Genomic DNA, 10,392 nt, shown 5'->3' on the forward strand with positions numbered 1-10,392 from the left:
GTTCTGTCCCTTTGATGTCGATATAGGTTCCCTGTCCCCCCGTGTCTAATGTACAAAATTACCCAATTCAAGTCCCGAAATTCGCCTATAGCTAAGGTAGCTCGTATTGCGCAACGGCTTCCGCCATGAGCCAATCTTGATCAGCCCCGCCGTCCAGAGACGACTCACTTCTTCTTCCCCGGACTCTCGAGCGAGAACTCCGCGCTCCACAGACTCTCCCAGCCCGGTTTCGCGCCCTGCTGCTGCGCCTGCTTGGTCGGCGATGTCATAGTCGAGGCTTTGACCGGGCTCCCCGAAGCCTGCGCCTCGCCTCTCGGCTCGCGCTCAAGGTGCCGCTGCAGCGAGCGTACGGATTTCGAGGGAGACCTCGAGCGCGGGCGAAGGGCCTGCTTGCCGCTGCTGGGCGACGTGGGCTGTTCTTGCTGTGGAGCCTGCTGAGCGTGCTTCTGCGGCGAAGGAGTGCGCGGCTCTGCCTCGTCGGCCGTCGTGACGATACCCAGACCTGAGGGAGGGTTGGGAGGAGGGCGCAGGGAAGTCTGGCTATCGGATCTCGCGCGAGGAGCGCCGTCGGGTCCGCCAAGGGTAGCGATGACGCCCTTCTTGGACGTAGAACTACTGCGCCTGCTGTCGAGGCTCTTGTTGAGGTGCTTGCTGGCGTCGTCGCCCTTGTTGGCGCGCTTGAGCTTGATGCTGCCGCGGGCGTCGACGTTGGCGGCCGCGACGGTGCTCTTGCCTAGGCCGGGCGTGGTTGGGGCCGCGCCGGCGCCGCGCTCCTCGCTCGCGTGCACCATCCACCACGTCAGGCCGTCGGACAGCTCGAAGGGGTTGTCGTCGTCGAAGGAGGGCGCTTCGCTCGTCTCGTCGAGGCTGCGGCCGTCGGCGGAGTGCTGGGGCAGCGCTTTGCTGAGGTCGACGACTTTCTGCTCAACTCTGGAGATGCGGGCGACGATGAAGTCGCGGCTGCCGAGGCGCATGCCTTCGCGCTCGGCGAGGAAGTAGTGCGGGCATCCGATGTTGAACGCCGCCCAGGCGCCCTTTGCTTGGCCTCTGGTGGGGAGGAAGAGCGCCAGGTCGCCCTCCTTGAAATCTTTGACGGCGATCTTGGAGTGAGCTTCGCTCTTCAGGCGCTGAGCGCGGTCTTTGTATGCGTCTGCGCGCTTGACGGCCTCCTTTTGCTCTTTGTTGTATTTGCGTGCGGTGTATTCGAAGTCGCGCACCCGCTTGACAACGGCTTCGACGAAAGTGTCGATGTTGAAACGGTTTATGTTCTCGAGGAAAGTCGCATACTGAGCAGTCTCATCGTCCGCAGATATGGCATCAGCCCAGCGAACAAACGACAGATTCATGTTCTCGTCTGCGGCGTTGGACGATTTCCGGGTTGGAGGCGGAGATGTGATTATACTGCTTCGACCTTGATCGGTCATGGTCGTGCTGGCACCGAGCTTAGAGGCGCGCTCAATCACCATAGCATCGTCTTGGTAGGAGACAGCGAGGCCGAGGCGCTCAAGTAGACGACCGAAACGGGCATGCTGTGAGTAAAGCTTTTGTGACACTTCCTTCGCCTTCGCCGCACGCTTTTCAAGTCTTTCTTGCGAAGCTTCTGCGCTCGCTTGGGCAGCTTGCTGGTGCTTCTGCAACCGGGTAAGTTCGACGTCCAGGCTGTTAACATGAGAACGCGATTCAGCGAGTTGCGAAGAAAGCTTCACGACCTTGGCCTCTTCCTCCGATACACGTTGGCGAAGCGCTTCGGACCCTGTCTCGCCTTCCGCAAACTTATTGCGAAGAGACTTGAGCTGATTTTGCTCGTCCTCTAACTGCTGTTGCAGCGAAGCGGACTTGGCTTCCTCTGATGAAATGTTCTCCCGCAGCTGTCGCACTTGGCCTTCCAGGTCAGATTGCTGCTCTTTGAAGCGTGAGAGTTCTAACTTCTGCGCATCGTTGTTTGCCTGCAGCGTCCCATTTTCCGATTTCGCAAAAGCCACGGCATCAGCCAAATCTCTGGCGTGGGCGGCAGACTTCGTTGACAGCTCTTCAAGTGCAGTTGCCAGGCCGCCCAAGCCATTCGGCGCCTCGACGTCTGGTAACAGCTGGGCATGAGCTGTTGCAAGCCTCCCGATTTGCTCTGTCTGTGCTTCTCTTTGTTTCTCGCGTTCCTGGTACAGTGTCTGGAGCTCTTTCTCAAGTACAGCCCTGGCGTTTGTCTCGGCCTCCAGCTTTCGCTCAGTCGTATTACGCACATCATGCTCGTTCGCGGCCCGCGCAGCGTGCCCAGCAGCATCTTCCTTCAACCGCGCAATCTCGTCCTCGAGCGAAGCAACCCTGCCATCGACACTGTTCCTCTCATCGTCGCGGCTGCCAATCAACCGCTCGATCTCCGCCTCAGCCTCCTCAAGCTTCTCCCTCGCCTCGCGGAGCTCAGCCTCCAAATTCCTGCGCTCCCCTGCGAACTCCTTCTGCTGAGCCTCCATATTCTCCATCAGGTCCTTCTTCGTGGAGACCGCTTCCTCGACCTGCTTCATCGCCTCGGCGTCGGAGTTCTTGCGGCTCTTAGCCTCCTCTCTCGCAGCGTGCAATTCGGCTTCGAGGTCGACGACGCGTCTAGCGAGCTTCTTTTCCTCGATGCCTTGGGCTGTGGAGGAGAGTCTGCGATGCTTAAGCGAGCCGTTCCTCGATAGTTCGCCTGACGGTTGCGGGGATGACGGCAGAGTTGGTGTAGCGTTGCGTGAGAGACTTTGCGGCGAAAACATGTCGGTGCTGGTACGGCTCATTTGAGTAGAGCGATGTAAGAGGTCCTCCAGTTTCCGCACTCTGCTTTTCTGGCCTTTGAGCTCGTCTTCAAGTCGGCCGTTCATATCGCGCAGCGACTTGTACTGCTCGTCGCCTCGGAGCATGAGCGACGTGTCGCCGAAAGCGGCCTCGTGCATGCTTCCGTTCTTGAAAGCCTTTGCATGCTTGATCTGCTTTCGGGTCGGCTTGTCGAGATCCTTGATTGCGAGCTCCATCTCCTCGGCGACAGGGCCTTCGCCGTAGACTTGCAATAGGGTGTTCAGGTAGTCCTGAAGCTCCTCTCGGGTGACCATGGGCCAGCTTCCGCCCTCGTTCTGCAGGCTGAGTTCTATCCCGAGCACTCTGCTAGACTGCAGGGCGTCCATGTTGACCACGTCTTCGACCGAGCGAATCCACTTTTTGCGTCGCTTCTCTTCCTCTTCTTGGTAGGTCGCCATTTCCTCTTGTAGAGTGGCTGAGTCACGCTTCATCTTGGCCACCCATTCACGTCGCCGGACGGACTCCACTAGCAGCTGGCCGTAGACAGAGGGTATCCTTCCGACTAAGCGGATGGTAACAAACGACTGCTCATCCTCTTCCGGTATGCCGAAAGCTTCGATCCCGGCATAGAGTTGAGAAAGCTGTGATTCGATAGAAGAAAGCGTCTGCATGTGCTCCAGCGCCGATCGCGCAACCTGTTGCCGTCGTTCCCGGGCACGGCCAACTAGCTCGTTCATCTCCAGGCAGTATTCGCTCAGGTTTGGCAAGTAGTTGCGAGTGTGAAGCAAGGCCATCTTCGACGCCTGTACGGCAGACTGCGAAGTACGTTGTAACGAATGTACGTGCTCGTAATCTGAGGCGATCTTCTTGACAACGATCTCGATTTCGCTCCGCAGCTGTGCAGCTTCCGATTCGGCTTCGATGTATGAACGAGTGTCGCTGCTGACTTGATCTACGGCTTGCAAGAGCTCTTCGGTCTGCTTGGTGGCATCTTCGAGCCTGTATTGTAGGCCGTTCAGCCGATCCGACAGGTCCTCTGTGATCGCTTTCGCTGAAGTGGCCGCCTTGCGTGTTTTCGCCAGATCGACGAACACTTGCAGCGTAGCCGAGTCACCCTGCTGAGACGACCGACGAGCAATCGGGTTGACTGGGTTCAAGAATCGTGCAAACTCCGCCCGGGCAGGCACGCTTCGAAGACTGTCCAGATTGCGCTCCCAGCCGTGAACCTGCTCTTCTTGGTCGCGCAACGCATCGTCCGCCCATGTCACAACCGAGTTGTACTTTTTCTCGCCGCTCTTAATGTGTTGCTGCAAGCTTGCGACCGCAACCCCCAAGCTCCGAGCGATCACAGCTTCCTCATCCAAATACTGCTCCGTCTGCGTCGCCAATATGCTGCATCCTCCAAGCACCGACGAAGCCCAGCTCTTCCTTGCTTTGAATAGATCCTGCCATGCTTGTAGGTCGTTCTGGTTCGAAAGTGTATCCGGCGCCGCTCCAGGCTCGTAAGGCGCGACTTCCCCCGAAACATCGGCGCCCGGCACATTCACAGGCTCTTTGCTCGCAAACAGCTTGGAGTCGAAGACGAACAGCTCGGTCTCCGTCAAGAGCGTCTGCTGCCTGACCTGCTTCCCCTGCGCGGTCAACAGGACCTGGCTGCGCGCCTGGATGCCGGCATGCTGAGCGACCCAGGCCCTGAGGCCGTCGAGGCTCGTGACGCTGGAGTCGAGGGCGAGTCGCTGGCCGGAGTGCCCAATGAATAGTTGAATCGACATCCGCGCCCGGGCTGGCCGCGACGTTGAGACGCTGCTCGTATTAGGAATGTAGGGGAGAGAAAGGATGCTCTGCGAGGCGAGGAGACGGGATCCCAAGACCGCGATGGGACCTGGGCTGGCTTTGGCTTGTCGGCATGTGAGTAGCTCCTGTGCTGTAGCGTCATTCGCTGTGGAGGCGGCTGACTCCCGCCCGCTGATAGCTGACCGGCGAGCATGATCGCAGCGAGATTGCTGCTTAGCCCGAAGCTTCACTCGCTTAGGGATTGTTACTACTGAGTGATCTCTTCCCTTGCGGTTGGCGCCCATGCACATGCCTTCATGACATGACCATGTGCTGCTTCACTGCAAAATTGCAAGTGGTGAGCTCGAAGATGCAACCGACGGCACGTGATCATCAGGTTTCTTACATGCGATGAAGAGCAAATTGTGGTTTCTACTGCGAATGTCACGAGTATATGGTTTAATGTTCATTTCCGAGCTATCAATCTGACAAGCCCTACGTGAAGCGGTTGTTCTTGAGTACTCCTCACAGTATGTCGCGCATGTCACCTGTGACCGCCATCACTTTTGTTTTGCCTGCGTTCGAGCCTGTGGCGAAATCTATCTCGTACCCAAGTGTCTGCATTAGCATCTGTCCCCTGCTAGCGATCGTATCTTGCCCGCTACCTCTCAAAGTGGCCTAGCTTGGTGGCGGAAGATCGTCGAAGCATACTGGACGCCAAGGATGCAAGATGGTTGCTGAGGGAGCCATAGCGCCAAAGGGTGCCTGAGTCTGGTGAACATGCCTCAACATTGGAATATATTTCTCGTAGTTGTCAATGTTCAGCAGATGCGACTGCTGTGCATGTATCGGCGAGACGAGTCGGCCGCTGTGTTGACCTGGGAATGGGCCGCTAGCGGGCCAAAGAGCGTTGGATTCTCACTCGGCCCACCCTCTTCTGCCGTTGCCGAATATAGACTCCAGACCGGGCTAGTACTGCAGCTCGATGCACCTCCCTGACGCTGAGGTGCACAATAATATACCGTCAGTCTCGACTGGTTTTCCACCATCTCACACGTCCATCACGACATCACACTCGCTTCATCGCCCAAGCCTCGCTCGCACCTGACCGTCGCAGTTCCACGCTCGCTTTCTTGGGTGGGAAGAGCCGCACAACAACACACAACAGAGGGGCCCGGACTTTGTGCGCCACGCGTCCCGCCGCAGTAACATTCATCCTCGTGGTACAAGTGCAGCAGCCCTCACGAGGGTCCTGAGGGCTTTCCAAAGTTGACGTACACGCACACGAATACACCGCAGCCATGCGCCCGGCTACCATCCTCTCCTCCGCCCTGCTTCTGGCAGCGACGTCGTCAGCATGGCCGTCCATGCTGACCCATCCTCTGGATGCAATCAAGCGCGAAATTGGACCCATGCTCATCCAGCGACAAGACGACGCCTCTTCCAGCGTCGCTTCATCAGACAGATCTTCGGTAGCAGAGGACACTTCAAGCCGAACGGCCGATGAGAGCGCCTCGCGGACGTCTGACGCCAGCAGCAGTGCAACGGCCACGGATTCGGATGACGAGAACGGCGACGAGCCTACCAGCTCAGGAGAAGCAAAGAGCACTGGCACAAAGAAGGAGGGTTCGGGCACAGCAACGTCTGGCGGCAGCAAGACTACAGGAACGCCCAAGACAACACAATTCGACCCCCGCCTGCCCGCCGGCGGTGCATCCATGATCACTCCCGACGCCATGTCCCCGGCTAGCTACTACAAAATCAAGGACCACGTCACTTTCGTCTGGAACTACACCTCGCTCTCCCTCCCTCCCAAGGCCGTCGACGTCCTGGCCACGTGCTCCGCAAACCAGGGCCTGTACACCATCGCGGCCAACCAATCCTGGGAGCAGACCCAGTCCGTCGTCTGGGACACCGGCGACTACCAGGCCACCGGCACCATTCCCCTGCTCACCGAGACCTACACTCTGATCATTCACGACGCCGCGAGGGACGTCTCCGCCACGGCTCCGGCCGGCTACCTCGGCGCCTGGAAGCAGTTCACCTTCGGCATGTACGAGCCGCAGCCCTACACGCCCATGGCCGACTACGTCTGCGCGACGTGCAGCAGCGCCATGAGCCTGATGGAGAAGCAGACCTACGGCTTCCTCTTCACAATGATCGGCGTGACGCTTCTGACTTTCGGCTGGTTCACCGGCGCAGCAGGTCTGTGGTAGACTTTTCTGCTTCTAGACTCAAAAACAAACAACGAGCTGTACAGTGCGCGGGAGTTTGGATCACTGGCCTGGGGCTTTTTGACTGTTAAAAAAAATATATCTTTTGGGTTGCGGAAAGGGATCACGCTCTTTCTGGTGAAACGGCACGTCTGGGAGATGGGCAAGGTGTTGGAAGGCGCAACTTCTTATTTCGTACTGCTTTTTTGTGCGCTTGTGGCTTTCGTACTGTTTTGCGATACGAGTGTTGTCTCCATTGCACATTCTTGCGATGCTCTATCTAGGTAAATGTAATGATCTACTAAACCATCTTTACTCTCATGTCGTGATCATTTGGATCACGTAAGATGATGTCCATGTAAGCGCACCGGCCTATTGAGTGACGAGCGTTTAGATGCAGTGCTCTAAGCATTCAGTTGTAGAGTCACGGTATCTGAGACCCATTTGCTCAGTATTTCGTTTATCGTACAACTTCTTAATATTTACACGACTTGTCGAATCGCAGCATGTGATACTTGGTGCTCTGCGGCCAGCTTGGGTGGGGCAAGTCAGCCGATGCGGCTCTGCTCCAGCTCCGGCGTTTCGTCAGACGTCCAGTCGACATCTACAGCAACGCAAGCCATCACCGCCTGGAGTCCATCCACCAACACGATTCCAACAACCTTTCCCACAACACAACCCCTCAACTCTTTAGGAACACACTCAATAAGCGCCGCGTGCAACACCATCCAAAATGTCGACCCTCGAAGACCTCGATGACATGGAGCGCGACGGCAAGAGAGAGGAGGACCAGAACAACGATGGCAAGAACCAGAAGCCCGACGGCGACGCGGACATGAAGGATGCGGACGAGAAGAAGAAGGAGGATGCCAAGAGCGAGGAGGACGACCTGATCGACATGGAGGTCCTCAACTCGAGCACACGCGACATCGTCTCCCGGCGGCGATTACTGGAGAACGACACGCGGATCATGAAGAGCGAGTTCCAGCGCCTGACGCACGAGAAGAACGCGATGGGCGAGAAGATCAAGGACAACGTGGACAAGATCGATAATAACAGGTGAGTTGTGGCGCGGATGGATGGCATGTTGGATGAGTGTGGCGGGCGCTAATGGTTGGTCGATGGCAGGCAATTACCCTACCTTGTCGGCAACGTTGTGGAGATTCTCGACCTCGATGTGACTGCTGAGGCCGCGGAGGAAGGTGCAAACATCGATCTTGACGCTACTCGCGTGGGCAAGTCGGCTGTCATCAAGACTTCGACTCGCCAGACGATCTTCCTGCCTTTGATTGGTCTCGTCGACCACGAGAAGCTCAAGCCTGGTGATCTGATCGGTGTGAACAAGGACTCATATCTCATTCTCGACACTCTCCCCGCAGAGTACGACAGCAGAGTCAAGGCGATGGAAGTCGATGAGAAGCCCACAGAGAAGTACACAGATGTCGGTGGTCTGGATAAGCAGATTGAGGAGCTCGTTGAGGCTGTTGTGTGGCCAATGAAGGAGGCGGAGCGTTTCAAGAAGATCGGCATCAAGGCACCGAAGGGTAAGAATTCGGCGCTTGAGACGAAATGGATACATGAAGCTAACAACACACCCAGGCGCCCTCATGTACGGTCCTCCCGGTACGGGTAAGACGCTTCTTGCCCGTGCTTGCGCCGCACAGACAGAAGCCACTTTCCTCAAGCTCGCCGGTCCTCAGCTCGTACAGATGTTCATCGGTGACGGTGCCAAGCTCGTGCGCGACTGTTTCGCCCTGGCAAAGGAGAAGGCACCCTCAATCATCTTCATCGACGAGCTGGATGCCATCGGTACGAAGCGTTTCGACAGCGACAAGAGCGGTGACCGTGAAGTCCAGCGCACCATGCTTGAGCTGCTGAACCAGCTCGACGGCTTCGCCTCTGACGACCGCATCAAGGTCCTAGCGGCCACCAACCGTATCGACGTGCTCGACCCCGCCCTGCTGCGTTCCGGACGTCTCGACAGGAAGATCGAGTTCCCTCTGCCCAACGAGGAGGCTCGCGCCCAGATTCTCCGCATTCACAGCCGCAAGATGACCGTCGACGACGCTGTCAACTGGCCCGAGCTGGCGAGGAGTACGGATGAATTTGGTGGCGCGCAGCTCAAGGCTGTCTGTGTGGAGGCTGGTATGATTGCGCTCAGGAAGGGCCAGAGCAAGATTGGTCACGAGCACTACGTTGATGCGATTACTGAGGTCCAGGCAAAGAAGAAGGTTTGTTATTTCTCGAAGTCTGTCACAGCATGGAGTAATTTACTGACACCTTTTTGCAGGACACGGCCAACTTCTATGCTTAAGCTATGTGCTACGACGGCTACTTGGGTTCTCGGGAGGTGCATATGTAACATTAATGGCATAGAGATACGTCCTATCAAACTTCACTGTCCAGTTTCGCTACTCTCAAGTCTTTGTAACTCATTCACAGCTCAGTTCGCAAACGCGTACTTAGTTGCAATCAACGATTGTCTCAGATGCCGGATGTCGCAGGAAGAGCCAAGATCTGAGGTCCGCAATTCTTCAACGCATTGCCGCACAATGAAAGCTGCGTCCTGCCGCAGACGGTATGAATGGAGATGAACTACACACATACGACAATAACTTCGCTGGGCCACGGACAAAGATTGCTGCACACCGACACATGCATGTCCCCGTCATCAACAGCCCGCATTCACATCGTCCCCCACGACACAAACATCATCAGCAGCGCAGAATCTATAACAAAGGCTTTGCTCCTAAACATGAATCGGGACCCTCCCTAACCTAGCTCTATAGTATTCACTACGCTATATACAATGACATTGTTCACCCTCCCCAATGGCACACAACAGCAACCGTAGCGGGCCTCTAAATAGCGCTCTTTGGTCCTGTCTGGCATTGGAAGTTTTTTTTGATTACACTCACCAAGCAACGTACGAAGGCGCATCCCCTCGTCACAACAGCTACAAAGTTTTAAACCGACAAGGACCAAAAAGGAGATCAATCATTCTTCTACGAGCTTTTTCGAAATGCAGAAGACCAACACCACCCGCATCGTGGGCATCGGCAAATGTAAGCAGTGCGAGAAGTCCAAGCGCCGCCATTCCCACACCTTCACCGGAGGCGAAGAGGCGTGGATCTGCGAGAAGCACGAGCAGCTCTGCAATATTCACCCGAGATTCATCTTTAACAAGAAGGATGGCTGCTTCTTGTGCGCGAGAGAGATTAAGTCCGTCGTAAAGAAGAAGCGAGCTGATGAGGTGCTGCAGTGGCCGGACTCTTTCAGACGGTTTACGTTCTTGCGAGGATGAGCTCTCTGGTAAATGGTGCACGGTGCTGTGGCAGAGTTTCATTTTGGGAGGGACTTTCTGGAAGTAAAGGGAGTGGCGAATGTGTGATCTAACGATCGCATAGAGCTGCTACTCGCTGGGCGGATTACTTCAATAGGATCGATGGAATGAATATACTGTTTTTCTTTCAACATTATCATACTCTTTATCTAATGATCTCAGTTGCATCAAACGATGTAATGAAACCAATGGGGGAGCAATCCTTTGCGTTCTTCACGTTGCCGTTAAGGCCTATGTGGAAATGTGGTACGGCATGGGTCCTTTGCAATATGAAGATGGTGTATTTGATGACTTGTA

The 10,392-nt window shown here is 56.1% G+C and overlaps 3 protein-coding genes across 3 annotated transcripts; 2 read left to right on the top strand and 1 right to left on the bottom strand.

The window, feature by feature from the left end:
* Positions 1 to 164: 164 nt before the first annotated feature.
* Positions 165 to 4,538, bottom strand: WHR41_02153 (uncharacterized protein; the record flags this gene model as incomplete). The annotated part of the gene is made up of 1 exon (XM_069370759.1): positions 165 to 4,538. The coding sequence occupies one exon, from the start codon at positions 4,536 to 4,538 to the stop codon at positions 165 to 167; it is 4,374 nt and encodes a 1,457-aa protein (XP_069232503.1).
* Positions 4,539 to 5,840: 1,302 nt separating this feature from the next.
* Positions 5,841 to 6,755, top strand: WHR41_02154 (uncharacterized protein; the record flags this gene model as incomplete). Its single annotated transcript, XM_069370760.1, has 1 exon — positions 5,841 to 6,755. The coding sequence occupies one exon, from the start codon at positions 5,841 to 5,843 to the stop codon at positions 6,753 to 6,755; it is 915 nt and encodes a 304-aa protein (XP_069232500.1).
* A 462-nt stretch (positions 6,756 to 7,217) lies between these two features.
* Positions 7,218 to 9,166, top strand: RPT5 (26S proteasome regulatory subunit 6A). The gene is made up of 4 exons (XM_069370761.1): positions 7,218 to 7,811; positions 7,881 to 8,296; positions 8,352 to 8,983; positions 9,043 to 9,166. The coding sequence occupies exons 1-4, from the start codon at positions 7,486 to 7,488 to the stop codon at positions 9,064 to 9,066; spliced, it is 1,398 nt and encodes a 465-aa protein (XP_069232501.1). The 5' UTR covers positions 7,218 to 7,485; the 3' UTR covers positions 9,067 to 9,166.
* The last annotated feature ends 1,226 nt before the right edge of the window (positions 9,167 to 10,392 follow it).

The sequence above is a fragment of the Cladosporium halotolerans genome (genome assembly GCF_011745625.1).
Source record: "Cladosporium halotolerans strain TM138-S3 chromosome Unknown Sca5, whole genome shotgun sequence".
In the NCBI taxonomy this organism is placed as follows: domain Eukaryota; kingdom Fungi; phylum Ascomycota; class Dothideomycetes; order Cladosporiales; family Cladosporiaceae; genus Cladosporium; species Cladosporium halotolerans.

Bases quoted from the DNA above. Each gene is read 5' to 3' on its own strand.
- RPT5 (XM_069370761.1), top strand. From the start codon at position 7,486: ATGTCGACCCTCGAAGACCTCGATGACATGGAGCGCGACGGCAAGAGA. The intron at 8,297-8,351 runs GTAAGAATTCGG...CAACACACCCAG, and splicing joins CGGCATCAAGGCACCGAAGG to GCGCCCTCATGTACGGTCCT. The intron at 8,984-9,042 runs GTTTGTTATTTC...ACCTTTTTGCAG, and splicing joins AGGTCCAGGCAAAGAAGAAG to GACACGGCCAACTTCTATGC.